This window comes from Coturnix japonica, chromosome 2, assembly GCF_054131305.1.
Source record: "Coturnix japonica strain WE chromosome 2, WE-NBRP24, whole genome shotgun sequence".
Taxonomy (NCBI): Eukaryota; Metazoa; Chordata; class Aves; order Galliformes; family Phasianidae; genus Coturnix; species Coturnix japonica.
Window position 1 is genome coordinate 46277857 of NC_140664.1, and position 16360 is coordinate 46294216.

The 16360-nt window shown below is 40.4% G+C and overlaps 1 protein-coding gene across 1 annotated transcript; it reads left to right on the forward strand.

Moving 5' to 3' along the window:
• Window positions 1–1776: 1776 nt before the first annotated feature.
• On the forward strand, window positions 1777–14407 carry NDUFV2 (NADH:ubiquinone oxidoreductase core subunit V2). Its single transcript, XM_015855370.2, has 8 exons — window positions 1777–2037; window positions 3120–3185; window positions 7669–7731; window positions 7828–7944; window positions 9183–9351; window positions 10911–11020; window positions 13338–13414; window positions 14258–14407. Exons 1-8 carry the CDS (start codon window positions 1864–1866, stop codon window positions 14349–14351), a joined length of 870 nt encoding a protein of 289 aa, XP_015710856.2. The 5' UTR covers window positions 1777–1863; the 3' UTR covers window positions 14352–14407.
• The last annotated feature ends 1953 nt before the right edge of the window (window positions 14408–16360 follow it).

Consider the following 16360-nt stretch of genomic DNA (forward strand, 5'->3'; position numbering starts at 1 on the left):
CTTCCTTCCTTCCTTCCTTCCTTCCTTCCTTCCTTCCTTCCTTCCTTCCTTCCTTCCTTCCTTCCTTCCTTCCTTCCTCCCTCCCTTCCTCCCTCCCTCCCTCCCTCCCTCCCTCCCTCCCTCCCTCCCTCCCTCCCTCCCTCCCTCCCTCCCTTCCTCCCTTCCTCCCTTCTTCCTCCCTTCCTCCCTTCCTTCCTTCCTTCCTTCCTTCCTTCCTTCCTTCCTTCCTTCCTTCCTTCCTTCCTTCCTTCCTTCCTTCCTTCCTTCCTTCCTTCCTTCCTTCCTTCCTTCCTTCCTTCCTTCCTTCCTTCCTTCCTTCCTTCCTTCCTTCCTTCCTTCCTTCCTTCCTTCCTTCCTCCCTTCCTCCCTTCCTCCCTTCCTCCCTTCCTCCCTTCCTCCCTTCCTCCCTTCCTCCCTTCCTCCCTTCCTCCCTTCCTCCCTTCCTCCCTTCCTCCCTTCCTCCCTCCCTCCCTCCCTCCCTCCCTCCCTCCCTCCCTCCCTCCCTCCCTCCCTCCCTCCTTCCCTCCTTCCCTCCTTCCCTCCCTCTTTCCCTCTTTCCCTCTTTCCCTCCCTCCCTTCCTTCCCTTCCTTCCCTTCCTTCCCTTTCTTTTTTCCCAGTTGACAGTAGAGCTGATTGAAGGCTTTTTAATGTGGTTAGAAGTCTGTGATAGCATTTGATGGTATTTATGTTCTCTCCAGATGACCTGTTTTCAGGAGAATCTCCTCAAATGGCTTGCTAGCATTAACAATCTCCACACTGCAAGTTGCTTACTGTTAATACGATTTAATACTGGAGTATTTATCATACAATAGTTAAAAATCAATGTTTTCAAGAAAGACTGGTCAATACTACATGCACTGCTATGGCTAGAAGTACTGCTTTTGAGTGTTAGAAATTATACAACAAACACCTGTACTTGAATAATGGTTTGAAGATTAATTAAAGCTGATTTGTTTATTTTTGCATTGCAAGATGCTGAGTGGTGTAATAGTCATTAGATATCCCCACTGTGCCTCCATTTAAAACAAATGACTGATAGTAATTATTTGGCATAACGCATACACTAATAAAGAAATTCAATGGTGTGGTAAATAATTATTTGATTGCAAGAATCATTATCTAGTCTATATTTGCAGCAAATGATAGCATTATCCATCTCTTCTGTACCATTGCATGCAATTGGAGCTTGTGAAGCTGCAGGATGAACACTTGCTGAATTTCCAGACCCTTATCAGTAAATACAGGGAGGTGTTGGCTTTTTTTTCCTTTCATGTAGCTTCCCTTACTGACAGGTCATACTGGAAAAGGAGCTGTCTAACATAGCTGTGGTCCATAGAAGGTCCTCATGAGTATCGTTGTCCATGCGAGTAGTTACATGTGCATGCTTTGTGATGATGTGTGAGGGACTGAGTGAACAGAGCTTGGCACTTCAGTGTGTACAATGGACAGAATGCACAAAGCCAGCGGGCAAGTCTGCAGATGCTGGACTTCCCCTCAAGGTCATGATGTTTCTCATTTAGTTCCTTTTAGTATTTGATAAATAGACTGAGCACAAACTACAAATGCTATGTGCAGGGTCACCAACCACCAGACCAGGCTGCCCAGAGCCACATCCAGCCTGGCCTTGAATGCCTCCAGGGATGGAGCATCCACAGCCTCCTTGGGCAACCTGTTCCAGTGTGTCACCACCCTCTGTGTGAGAAACCTCTGTCTAACATCTAATCTAAACCTCTGCTATCTCAGTTTAAAACCACTCCCCTTCCAACCCCTGCAGTTCTGTGAAGCACTAACGAGGGACGGCTCTAACACCGAACCCCACAGAGTGTGAAACCCCACTCAGCGCCTCACAATCCCGCCCAGCCATGGCCGCAACAGACAGGCGCACGCAGGCGGGCGGTGCTGGCGCATGCGCAGCGTGGCTCTCCTTGTGTCTGTGCGGAGGGCACGGCAGGCTTCAAGGAGAGTGCCGGCCCGGGGCTGTTGTGGCCGCCGCCATGTTCCTCTGCGCTGCTGTGCGGGCCGCGGCCTCGCGCTCGGTAAGGGGGCGACTGCAGGATGCGGCGGGACGGGGACCCACGGGAGGGGGATCGGCGAGATGGTTGCGTTGCTTTTACAGCAGAGCAGGGCCTGTGGGTACCTGGTAGTTAGGGTTTGATTACAGGTCTGACCCGTGCCTCTGTTTGGTGCTTGATCCACTTGAGATCCAATGCGTTTATGCAGTAACAGAAATTAAACAGCCAAAGAGAGTTGGGTTTTTGTGTGTGTGTGTGTCTGTTTGTTCTACATTAAAAGCTCTCAAAATCAGGCTTGAATTCAATATGAAAATAATATAAAACCGATATGAGATGAAATTTATTATAAAGCGGTTGCTAAAGACAAATACCATAAGGTGATTTTAGTAGTACTAACCAGAATCCAGCATTATTTTCAATATGGAAATAGTATAAAACCGATATAAGATTGAATTTATTATAAAGTGGTTGCTAAAGACAAGATAAATACCATAAGGTGATTTTAGTAGTACTAACCAGAACCCAGCATTCTTGATCTATTTCAGCATGACAGATCCAGGCAGAGACTATAAAAAGCAAGTGAACATGACTTGCATATGGATCTCTCTTCTTGTATTTAAGGCACTTAGTTTTGTGTGTCTTTTGTCAGATGTCACCGTTCAGTCAGCTGAAAGCTGTAGTAACATGTAAATGAGAAACACCTCAGTGCTGCTGGTACCTCTGCCAGATGTTGGGCTTGCCTGTGGTACAGAGTAACAGACTGCAGAATTCTTCATAAAGCGTTTGCCTACCTGTGTGACGTGGTGTAGGGAGCCTGCTTTGGCAGGGGGGTTGGACTTGATGATCTCTAGAGGTCCCTTCCAACCCCTACAATTCTGTGTGATTCTGTATGTGAAATCCTTTAAATTCTCTTGATGCGCCTTCATCGTTTCAAGCAGTGTAGTCTCTTGCATTACAGTAGTTCTCATCGTGTTCGCCTTGATTTAAATTGATTGGGGGTGGCAAAATAATGAATGGCTTACAATTAAAATAGAACACAAACTGGTTCTGAAAAAGGATATGCAAATTATAGGCTATTAATACCATCCACTTTGTTTTGTTTGTAGATGAGACAAATCAGATACTTACATAAAACACCAGCGTGCAATTCCAGTGGAGGAGCCTTATTTGTGGTAAGTCATTTTCTACCTTGCTGGAAAGGGAATGTGTAATGCTTTTCTTAATCCTCCTGGATGTTTCTGATGGGTGAAACTTAGGGGCGCTATGGTTAGGATGTGGTTGGATTTGATGATCTTCAAGGTCTTTTCTAACCAATTCTATGACTCTTATTAGAGTTCTGATACATTGTCAAAGTTTGCATTGTAGTTTTGGCACTGGGTTTCCTATTTTATGTAGTGAAAACATCTATAATAGCAATGCTAGCAGCATTTGTGTGTGATTAATTATTTGTATAATGTTTGCTACAGAATTACACATAGGTCTGTGCCCAGTCACCTTCATTAGCTGCCAAAAAAGGCAGTTGTTGTTGGTGATTTGTGGCATACAATAAGTTGAGTAGTGATTCATAACTGAGGCAATTGGACATTACTGTTATACATACAAACAGTAATAGACATTGCATAAAAGCGTGTATTAAAAGTTTGTATACAAACAGATAAAGCAGGTATATTGTGCATCTACCTCTGAAGAGAACAGGCTGCCCAGGGAGGTGGTGGAGTCTCCTTCTCTGGAGATATTCAAGACCCGCCTGGACGCCTACCTGTGTGACGTGGTGTAGGGAGCCTGCTTTGGCAGGGGGGTTGGACTCGATGATCTCTAGAGGTCCCTTCCAACCCCTACAGTTCTGTGATTCTGTGAACCTGAAGCATCTCTGAGAGGAGGTATTCTCTCCCACTCTGCTGCACTCAGAGCTGTGTCTAGAATTCAGTTCAACAGCTGTCCAGAAGTTCAGATTGACTGTTTTTCCTCTGTTTATTGGAAATCAGCACTGTACCAGAGAATCAACTGCTTTGTTGGAAGCAGGTGTTCAGTATTTTTTGGATGGATTTTGGGTTTTTTGGTCTTTCTGCAGCTGTCTCCACAGCTTTCTCTTTGGATGAAGTTAATGAGATTACAGTACATGCTTGTATCCAATCTAAATCTCCCCATTTCTGCTTGTGGTATCATAACAGACCCTGCTAAAGAATTTGTCCCTTCTTTCTTACAGCCCTCCTTTAGTTACTGGAAGATACTGAAGATGTCTGTTGTGATTTATGCAGTTTCAAAAGTTGTTAAATGTGACTGTGGAGGAGCAGTGGGTGTACCTGGGAGAAATTCAGCCTTTGACTTTTACTGTCTTCATCCTCTGTAACAGCTAAACCTTAGCTCTTAGATTTTGTTACTTTCTGGCCATCAGCACAAGGGCCCAGTTTCCTCAGTGCATCAACTGCGTTGGTGTGGACTTTGACACAGGGCTATTCAGTACAGAACGTTTGAGAGCTGCTGTGTTACTGCTTAGCTTGTGATGATGGTCAGTGAAATACTTCTATCTGAGAGCACTTTCACCATTCTTTATCTAGGGGAGGTTTATATCTTGAGTTCAGCTACAATAATGAATAGAGGGTATTCTTTCACTTGAAAAGAAGTTATACACTTCTTTTTATTGCTGATTTGATACAAACTTATAACAATCTTAAGTATCCTCAGGCCTGCAAACGATAGTTCTCTTATTTTGGTTCATGGGCACTTAAACTGTGTTTACCACAGGGCATACATCAATTGTCAGGTTTGTTTTAGGTTATATACCAACTTTTTTGTAGTATACATGAAAGCTGAATTATTCTAGTTACTTTATTATCAGGAGTAGTCAACATGGGTTCACCAAGGGGAAATCACACTTCATCAGCCTTATTGCCTCCTATGATGTCATCACTAGCTCAATAAATGGGGAGAGAGCAGTGGATCTTGTGTGTTGTGCTTCAGCAAGGCATTTGACATCATATCCCACAACATCTTTGTTGTGAAACTTAGAAAATATGTGTTGGGTGCGTGGGCAGCAAGATTAATTGAAAACTGGCTGGCTGGCAGAGCTCAGGGTTGTCATTAGCGGAGCGGAGTCTGCTTGGAGGCCTGTAACTACTGGTGTTCCCCAGGGGCTGGTGCTGGGTCTGCTCTTGTTCAACATCTTCATCAACCTGGATGAAGAGATAGAGTTCACCCTCAGCAAATTTGCTGATGATACAAAGCTGGGAGGATTTGCTGACACACCTGAAGGCCGTGTTGTCATTCAACAAGACCTGGACAGACGAGAACAGAGCAGGGAGAAATCTGATGAGGCTCAACAAGAACAAGTGTAGAGTCCTACACCTAGGGAGGAATAACCACACGTATCGGTACAGGTTAGGAGATGATCTTCTGGGTGGGAGCTCTTTGGAGAAGGACCTGGGGATCCTGGATAGAGTTTGGCCTTGGCTTTCAGGAGATACTTACATAATTGTTTGCACTTTTGTGTGTACAGGCGGAAGGCTTAATGTATTTTCTTTTTTTGAGCATTTCTCATATGAAGAAAGGCCTAGAGAGCTGGGACTGTTGGAGATGTATGAATGTACATAAATACCTGACAGGAAAATGTAAGGAAGATGGAGCCATGCTCTTTTCAGTGGTACAAAGGAGGTTTCCTCTGAACACCAGGAGCAATTCTGTGCCATGTGGGTGATGGAGCACTGGCACAGGCAGCTCAGAGGCTGTGATGTCTCCTCCTTGGAGGTCTTCAGAAGCTGCCTGGATATAGGCCTGCTCTGGGTGGTCCTGCCAACCTCAGCTCTTCTGGATTCAATGTAGCGTATGTGTTAAGTCTGAGTTTGTTCTCCACAATCTGTATCCTAAAAAAAAAGGCAGGAAAACACCCTTAAGATTTAGGAGCTAATCAGCTAGTAGAAGTCTCAGATAAATCATGTCTCATGGAAGACAAGGGAATGTGTGACTGACAAATTTCTAACAGCTCAGAAGGTCTAGAACTGTAAGTTGTAGTAGACTGTTCACAGTACTGAATTAAGCAAAGCCCATTTTGGAAACGAATGTGCAAAAAGCTGTGGCATTTTATTTACCGTTTACCTGCATGGAATTGACAGTTGTGGCAGCCTGTAGATTCAGATATCAAGCCTTTATTGTACTTACCTAGGGTATTTAAGAGATACCTGTTCAGAAATGGTGCACATGAAATAAGCGTCCTAGACAAGGAGAGGAGTGTTTAATTAATCAAATACACTTATCTGCTAAAGCAATTGAGTTTTAAGTGGAAATGTAACCATCCAGTAACTATGGAAGGCAAAACAGCTTGAGATAAAACAGGCATGCAGGTTTGAGAAGGAAAAGTTAAGTTATGGAAGGACTTCTCATGCATCATGGATTATCTGTGCAGCTAAGACCTAGAGCAGATCTGGAAGGGAAGGAAATTATGAGTTGGAGGAAAAAATAGACTGGAAATACTCTGTATCATTCTCTTTTTTAAAGAACTTTTATTGAAGCTGGTAGAAAACCCTCGCCAACAATACATAAGGTGAGTCAAATCCTTTATCTTGAATGGCCAGTCTAAAATAGTGGCAAGCATCTTCCTATAAGTTGTTTCATGCTATTGTCTAGATGACATGAACTGTACATTCATACTTGGTAACAGCTTACACTGTTCAAAGCAAATCAGTTGCAAATCAATTATTGTTTGGTAATCCCTGTTATGAAGGGAAGTCATTCTACATAGAGAAATACATACTGACTGCAGTTTTTGTAAGGCTCCCAGCTTCAAAAGGGATACCTGCTCTCAAACCTGACAGTGGCAGTAGAACTGTTTGCTCAAGCATACGGACAGGATAAGCCAGGGAAAGTAATCACCACCTTACAAGTAATATGATAAAAGGTTTTGTTTCTTCCATTCTGATTCAGAATTACTTTTGCACCCAGAGGGTAGTGACGCACTGGAACAGGTTGCCCAGGGAAGCTGTGGATGCCCCATCCCTGGAGGCATTCAAGGCCAGGATGGATGTGGCTCTGGGCAGCCTGGTCTGCTGGTTGGAGACCCTGCACATAGCAGGGGGTTGAAACTGGATGATTGTTGTGATCCTTTTTAACCCAGGCCATTCAATGAATTCTATCTAAGAAGTTGTTATCCATTAAGAATGTTAGAAATGTAAAGTTAGCTTACTAGTATGTGTTTGTACATGCATCCATTCTATTGATGTAGCAAGATAGCTGGTTATTTGTGAAGTTTTTTGTCATTTTGTGTCTCATGAGAAAAGGAAAGTTGCCTATTATCGTTTATTAAGGTATTAACTAAAGGATTATTAAGTCTGTGAGGTTGAACACAATCGCCAAAATACATCAACTGTTACACATGTCTACTTAAAATAACACCACTTTGCTGAAGAAATAATTATTGAGTAGGAAATAACAGGAATAAGTCACTATTTTTAAGAGTGATGAAGTAATTACAAATGTTTCCGATGACTTTCTTGGAGATAGTCAGTCATTTATGATTGAGTACTATTAAGTTTTTATTTGGGATGTATCAAGTGAGTTTTATTGAAGTAACTCCACTGCAGCTGTCTAATAAAATAATTTGCAATGCTAAATCTGTCCTGAATAATTTCCTGATAACGCTATTTTTTTCTTCTTCTTCTGAAGCACAGAGATAGTCCTGAGAATAATCCAGATACTCCCTTTGAGTTCACAGATGAAAACAAGAAGGTATGTAGACAAAAAACCCCCAAAACATAAATACACAGACTTTGTGTTTAGCTTATCGCTGATTGGTTTTTGTCTTTTTTTTTTCTCTTTAAAAAGCGAATAGAAGCAATCATAAACAACTACCCAGGGGGACACAAGTCCGCAGCTGTCATGGCAGTGCTAGATCTGGCTCAAAGACAGCATGGATGGTTGCCCATATCGGCTATGAACAAGGTATTTAGTGCTGAATTATCTTTCAAGCGTAAAATCTGACTTGTAGTAGTAGAATATAACTGTTTGTTTGGGTTTTGGTTTTTTTTTTCTAATTGAAGGGTACTAATGCAGGAATTTACACTTGGCAAATGTCCTTAAGACTAGTTTCTTATCAAATTATCCAATAAAATTGTTTAAAAATAAGCAAGCAGCTGCAGTGTTCCACAGTGACAGTAGATAGCAATAAGAAATTCAGTTTTTCTGTTCATACAAATTACTCTCACTTTGTGTTACAAGCTGGCATATCAGTTTACAAGTGAAAGGATTGAAGTTCAGTCAAGATAAGCTAAAAGAGAGTTGGGATCGTTACAGAAGTTACTAAGTATGAGTGAAGTACACATATAGAAGGGCAAATTGACTGCCACTGTTCCTACTACATAGAATAAAGCCACAAATCTCCATCACTACTGAATGGGATAAGAATGTAATACCACTCTCAAAATTAACATTGGAATGATCTTGTAAGCAAGGCTTTAAAGCAACCAGGTATTTTCTGCAGCTTTTTACTTGCTTGATATAGGTACTAGAATATAAAACAGCTGCACTTTAGGAAATGCAGTCAGTTCTCCACCCGAGCCAGGGTTGCAGGTTAATGAGATAAAGGATACTTGCACCTTGGACTGGCTCATGGAGTAGTGCATCACTCTGTATTTGTTAGCTGTGATGCAGTGGTGTTTTTAGGGCCAGGCCTGGTGTTGTCACAGTGTCCAAAGCAGCCTGCTGTCAGTGAATTAGGTGAGTGTAGTACCGCCTCTGTGTTTCCTTTGATAAAAAGCTGAAGTGGGTTAGTGTGGGCAGATTCATGAGAGATTCATGAGAGTTCATTCATTCATACAGCAAGAGTGCAAATACAGTACGAGCTGGAGCTGACAATGAAAGCTGGAATCCAGCTGACAACCTGAAAGTAGCCTGTGTGTGATGCTGGAGGGGAACTGACCCGAGTTCCTTACTGTGCTAATCCTTGGCTTAGTGGAGCTTGTGTTCAGGCCAAGTTGACTCCAATCAGAGTAACTCAGGTGTTATTTCTCAGCATTTAGTTGTATTTTGATACACATCCCTGTTTTTCTGTTTCCGCGAAGTACCAAAGCCTCTGTCACTGCACATACATACAGAACAGGTGACCTGACTGAAATGATTTCATAAATGCCTTATTGATGCTCTCTGAGAATTCAATAGTGTCCGTTTTCCCCTTATTATAGGTTGCAGAAATTTTAGAGATGCCTCCCATGAGGGTGTATGAAGTAGCAACTTTCTATACAATGTACAATCGTAAACCTGTTGGGAAATACCATATCCAGGTCTGCACTACCACGCCTTGTATGCTGCGAGACTCTGACAGCATTTTAGAAGCCATTAAGAAGAAACTTGGTATGATATAAATTTGTAACGTCCTTCTTTATATACATATATCTATATCTATCTATCTCTATCTGTCTATATATCTTTTTAAACACTGGTTTGATGGTGTGTTGTTTTCTAACTGAAGTAGAAGTCTTCATATGGTGGGGACAGTGCAATAACATTTAATATTTAGAGTGAAATTATCATCAAATAAGCACTTAAACACATTCAAAAAATGAAGAATAAATGCCAAATCCAAATACTTTAGAGTAGAACAAATAAAGCCATTGTCAAGAGTGCCAGTTGGTGGTCTTAAAGTGTCTTTAAAGGCAATGTGGTAGGAAATGAATTATTCTAATGTGACTCTTTGGCTGAGAATTAAGCCCTATCTTGTATACAGAAGGAGACTCTGAAAGCTGTGTCACTTAATATGCAAAATGAGATTTTTAAGGTACTTAAAAATGCTGTATGAAAGTTACTTGGGAGATTTTTTTCCCCCCAAGTTAAGTAAGTGAACAGAATTAATAGATTTCTCATGGGAGAAGTCAGCTGAGAGTTCTGCATCGTATAAGATGTAAGAACTCTCGAGTTTTTTTGTGTTTTTCTTCCTCACTGAAGGATTATGAAGGAAAGAGAGGCTAAGGTCACCAACTAACAACTTTTCCTATTCTATACACTTAGAAGCTGTGCTGACGATGCATGAGAACCCCTGTGATAAGTGCTGTAGAACAGTTGCTTGTAATCCTATTCCTCTTATATTATTGTCTGGAAAAGGCATCTTCAGATTAAATTTGTCCTGGTTTGTTGCTGCAAAAATTGTTTAATTTTAATTACAATTCAGTTTGAAAAATCAAAGGAAGGGCATCTGCTTATTGTAATTAAGGTCATTTATGCAGTTCTTACTGATCTGCAATCACAAACATTTACTAGTTTTTGCTCCTTTCTAATAACTATGGAGGAGATTCGCAGCTCGGCGTTCTGCTCTCCACAGTCTGGCAGGCTCAGACTCAGCTGTTATTTTTGGTAACCTGCCCTCTGGCGAAGTCTGTATCGTTAGTGGTGAGATCACTGGGACAGAAACACGTCATGGAAGCTAAGCATGCGTACAGGGCTGTTCAGGAAATGAGCTTCTGTGTAATAACTTGGAAGTTGTTTATGAATTCATACCAGTGGTCTTAATGCTGGCATCTTGATTAATTTGGAGATCCAGTAATTAATATGAATGCAGTTAATATCAACAAATGAAAGCTCTATCTTCCTTATTTTTCCATTCTGTTGTATCGATCCTTAAAAATGTTCCTGAGTAGAGACGTTCTGTTTGTCAGAACTGTCCTTTTCAGGTTATTTTTCACTAAAACAAACCTGTAGTTCAGGTCTCAAAAACGTGTCCAAACACTGACTTCATCGTTTGTTAGAATCTTTACTTGAACAGAAATCTTTTGGACTTGTCTAAGAGGACTTAAATGTGTCAGTGCTTTGGTAGCTGAGGTACAAGTAAGGAGAAAATTATGATGGAATCGATAATGAATATTCTAATATTGTTCCTTACCCAATGCTGAACCTAATGTGTATATATATTTGTTTAGGTATTAAAGTTGGGGAAACAACACCTGATAAACTCTTCACATTGATAGAAGTGGAATGCTTAGGTGCTTGTGTAAATGCACCGATGGTACAGATAAATGACAACTATTACGTAAGTACTACATATATGTATATATAAATCACAGAATTTATATATGTATATATAAATCACAGAATCACAGAATTGTAGGGGTTGGAAGGGACCTCTAGAGATCATCGAGTCCAACCCCCCTACCAAAGCAGGCTCCCTACACCACGTCACACAGGTAGGCGTCCAGGCGGGTCTTGAATATCTCCAGAGAAGGAGACTCCACCACCTCCCTGGGCAGCCTGTTCTGTAAAAAGAGACTAAAATTCTTTGGGAGGCTCTCAGTTTTCATTCTTTCAGATTCTGGTTTTGTTCAGTTATTTCAAATTTCTATTGGCAGGGACAGCTTTTAACTTAGAATCTTTTAATTTCTTGGCTTCATCCTAGAATGCTTCCATTGTATGATAATGCATTGGTGCCTTCTGGTTTCTATACAAATATGCTGTTAATGCTTCTGTTTTTGTAATGAGATGATGAGATAATGGATATTCTTGTGGAAGTAGTATTTTGGCATACCTACACAGTAGATGAACATTCTCACAGGTGGCTTTCAGACTGAGAACATATGTTTTGCTGTAGGTTTTGTTTCAGGCGAGGTTGTTGGTTTCCTGTGTTGTTGTGGTCATTTGAAATAATGCAGACAGTTTATACTCTTGATGCACAAACGGCCTGCTTCTGTCATGAAGTAGCTTTATAATGGAAAGGAAGAAAAAGATTTCTGCTGCATAAGGTTGCACAGACACTATGGGGAAAGTTTAGAAAGCGTTACATTTCGTGGTATAAAGCAAAACGTTATTTTCTGTTGTGCTATTTTCCTGCTGCAAAGAAAAACTTTCAGTCAGTCACATTTTTAAAGGCTTTGCAAGAATGGTAAGTTAACAGAAGCCCAAAATACTGATAAGCAGGATGTTCAGAGCTAAGATTCAGATGATTCAGAGCTATGATTATGGATCATTAGCATTATTAAATCATTATTAAAGCTCTAAAATGTAGTGCTTGAAAGCATACAATTTCAGCTGACAGTCATTTGGGCAGACAGTTGGTTTTAAGTGTCCTGAAGTATGAAGCTTACTGTTAGTATGTAGCACGGATTCAACGTGTTACCAGTACACCTAACCATACAGAATGACAATCCATGTCTAACTTACAGCATCATACCTGAACACTGATTCTGGTATTTCATTTCCTTAAGCATGAAGTTGTTACATCGTGTGCCCTTCCTCTCATTTAAGAACTACTTGGTTCTGCTGGATGATAACATAAATGCTGAATAGAAGTTGCATTGATTCAGAATCTCTCTTTAGGTTTAGCATTATAGAAGTTTTGATCCTCTTCAGAATATCTTTCTTATCTATATAAAGAATCATAAGAGGCAGTAATTTTTTATATCTTAAAGAAGTGTATTTTTGCACCTCTGAAGTATCAGCCATACACACAACTATTTAATTACCAAGTGATGGAAAGCAAATTCAGATTTTGCTTTTCTCAAGCACTTCCTTTATTTGGATTCGTAAAGTAATGGCCATACCTTATTCTAGGCATCTGTTTGAAGCCAATGCAAGGCTTTTCAGAGATCTTCATTTGGCAGTCTTTCCTTATCAGCTACTTCTTCAAAGCCTTCTATAATAGTTTTGGATGACGTGTCACTGATGCTGTTCACAGTGATGGTTATTCCTCCTCTTCTACAAAAACCACTACTTCCAGTGTATATAAAGGTTATGCATTTGCAGTGAACAAAAGCTGTGCTTTCTAATAGCTTCATCATTTCTGAGCAGAGATGAACACTGGGAGTACTGTTACAACATGGAAACAGTCTTTTCATAGGCTATCATTGAATTTATGGTTAGATTAGTGTGTTCTTTCCAGTATGTTAGCAAAAGCTTTGGCATGGTAGGAAAAGGGGAACGTGATAATAACAGTAAAATTAAATATATGTATTTTTCATTTCAGATACTATCTTGACTTACACAATGCTGTGTAGGTTGTAATTGATTTATTATTTACTTTTAATAGTGTCCTACCTCTAAATCTGGAAATTTTAAATAGCTCTGTGGTAAGTTTAGAATGGTCTGTTGGAAAGTGTGGTCCTGGTTTAATGCTATTTTTGAGCTTCACACTTCTGAATGATGGCCCACTTGGATGCCATCAGACCAAAGGAATTTATGCATTGAATAAATACAGCATTTAAGTAAGAGTGATTTATTATTAACATATGGACAGGATCAGTGTTACCTATGGTAGGATGTCAACTATGAGAGCCACTCATCTGATTAATTGTAAATGCTGCTATTAATAGTTGACAAATTTGCTGACCTTTTGTCTTCTTTTTTTTCTTTAACAGGAAGATTTGACACCCAAAGATATTGAAGACATAATTGATGAACTAAAGGCTGGTAAAGTTCCCAAACCCGGCCCAAGGTATGCCAGATTTATATAGCAGTGGCCGATTACATGAAGGCTTCTCCTCTTGTGAATGAAAACTAAATTCCTGTTAAAGCTATTTGCCTTGGCAGATCTTTTTGACTTAGAATATATAGAAAGAACAGTGAACGGACAAATGTCATGTTCCTGATGATAGACTGCAGGATAATCAAATGGGAAAACATCAGTTCTGACTTACTACCTAATAGATGAATGGCACTGCCCATTGCTTTCTGGTTGTGTTTTATTTATTCACTTATGCCTAGATCATAAAACTCAACAAATACCAGAAAGATCTGACATTGGTGAAAGGCTTATTTCAGAACTTCACATACTTATTATTTCCTATTGTTCCGTGTTAGTCCAAATGCACAGATGTATGAATGGCAGAATTAATTAGCAGCATTTGACTTGGGTGTCTTCTCTATTCCTATTGTTCCTATAATTTTATTCTTTTTAGTGTACAAGGATAATCTTGAAGTTAAGGTTTCTGAATACAGGGATGCATCTTTAACAAAAATATGAGTGATTCAATTGGATTTTTGCCTTTGGGATTACTGGAATCAACACCACTTCTTTGCATATCTATAAATAAAGACCCTGTCTTGCATTTCATTTGCAAAGCTATTTGACGCTACTTGAATCTGGAAGCCTTTTGATTTAAGGGTAGCATCCTTCGTTTCTGAAGCATGAATAAGAACAAATGGGTAAAAAAAGTGACTTCAGCCTTGAGCCATTTTGTAACTATATCCAGTGATGAAGCAGTATCCAAATACCAGTAATGAATGAATGCAATATAATACAATATCAGTAGTGAATGAAACTGCTGCTGTTTTTCAGGAGCGGACGTTTTTCTTGTGAGCCAGCTGGTGGCCTAACATCTCTGACTGAACCACCCAAAGGACCAGGTTTTGGAGTTCGAGCTGACCTCTGAGCAGTTTTGTAATATATGTTGAACTGTCTGGAAATAAAGTAATTTTAATCTCAGTATAATGATGTACGGTTAATATTTATAGGGGGGAAGCAACAGGAATTGGTTGCCATGATCAAAATGACTGCAATGCCTAATCATCATTCAGATTATCAAAAAGTGCTTCTGTAGACCATAAAGCAACTCAGTGAATGAGTCCATTTGTGATCATTGATGCATCACTCACCCTTTGATTTACCACTGGAAATACTTACAGCTACTTTTGAGCAAAGGTTCTTTGGAAAAGTAACAAAACTGATCAAATTTGGCCAATGGCTATTTTTAAGAACTCATATAAAAGTGTGAAATTGAGGTATTTCTCCTGGTTAAAAAAGAAAATCAAAATGTTAAGGACTATTAAAAAGAGAAAAAGAAAAAAGACTGGTCTGCAAATCACTTGCCTGAAAAAGGATAACTTCCATTCTGTATTGCCAAATGCAAACCCAGCACAGCACTGTTCAAACTGAATAGTGTAGGGGCAGCTATTGAACTGAAATAAGTCAAAGAGGGATAAAGCAATTAATTGCTGCTCCATCACCATCTCAGGTTCAGGTTTTGATGAAATATGAACATTGAAAATTTCAGATATCTCAACTAGAAGTATGGCATGCTACTGCAATAGTAGTTATGTGTAACTGCTTACTAGCTACTAAACCCTGAAGAAAAGAAGGCTGTGGGGTGACCACATTGCAGCCTTTCAGTACCTGAAGGGAACCTACACCCAGGAGGGGAGTAAACTCTTCGAAAGGGCTGACCATAGCAGGACATGGGGAAATGGATTTAAGTTGAAAGAGGGAAGATTTAGGTTGGATGTTGGGGGGAAGTTCTTCACTAGGAGAGTGGTTAGGCCCTGGAACAGGCTGCCCAGGGAGGTTGTGGATGCCCCGTCCTTGGAGGTGTTCAAGGCCAGGTTGGACGGGGCCCTGGGCAACCTGATCTAGTAAAGGTGTATGTTTGGTGGCCCTGCCAGGCAGGGGGGTTGGAACTACATGATCCTTGAGGTCCCTTCCAACCCAGGTCATTCTGTGTGTGTGAAACCATTAGAATTTCCATTTTACACTAACAGTAGGTCCCAATCATGGAATATACGTAGTGAATTTCACAGTAATTTAGGCAGGACTGTGGGGATTTTAAAAATGAATGTTGCAGAAGAGTTCTAGAATAGTGCAATAATTAATATATCCGCATCCTCTCTGATATCTTTGAATAGCTCTAGTTAAGTTTGTGTTGGTTTTTGCTAGTAGTGTCAAGGATTTTAGATTATACAAATGCTACAGAGACAGCTTCCACTCTTCTCAACCCTGAACAGCAGAGGATTACTGATAATAATTCCGGGCAGCTGACACTAACATGCCAAGTAATTAAACGCCGCTCTGCAGATTCAATTAGACTGTTTAGTACCTTGAACTGTAAAAGTAGTGGCTGGTGACTTAAATGAACAGTGAGTTAACTACAGCAACAGCCAATATGTTCCTTAAACTGGTAAAGCTGCAGTAACGGAACCTATTACTGTAGATGAGATGAAAGAACTCACACGCTGTATTCATTCTGTACAAGTAAAAGCACTTAAACTGCAGTGGGGGAAAAAATGCCAACTTAGAGCAAAGTTTTAAGAGAAAGAGGTTGAGTCTTAGGAAAGAAAACTGGAGTTTTCTAAAGACACCCAAAGAATCCATTAGGTGGAGAGTGGGTGGTAGGTTTTTTCCCTTTGGTAAAGCTGGAATAACGTTAGGAATAATAGGAAACTCCGCTAGATAACCAGTGATGGGCTGACACTGGATAATGGAAAGGATTTCTGTGACCTCCGTAACTGTTTGCAAAATGTTACCTGGAACTATCCCATCAAACAGGAAGCAGCAATGAGATACAGTTCTGTCTGTAGAGTAAATTAAAGTGGGCTTACAAACTGATTTGCTGGTTATCTGCTGGAGGGCAGCACACGTGCATTCAGTGGCAAGACACTGTTCTAACAA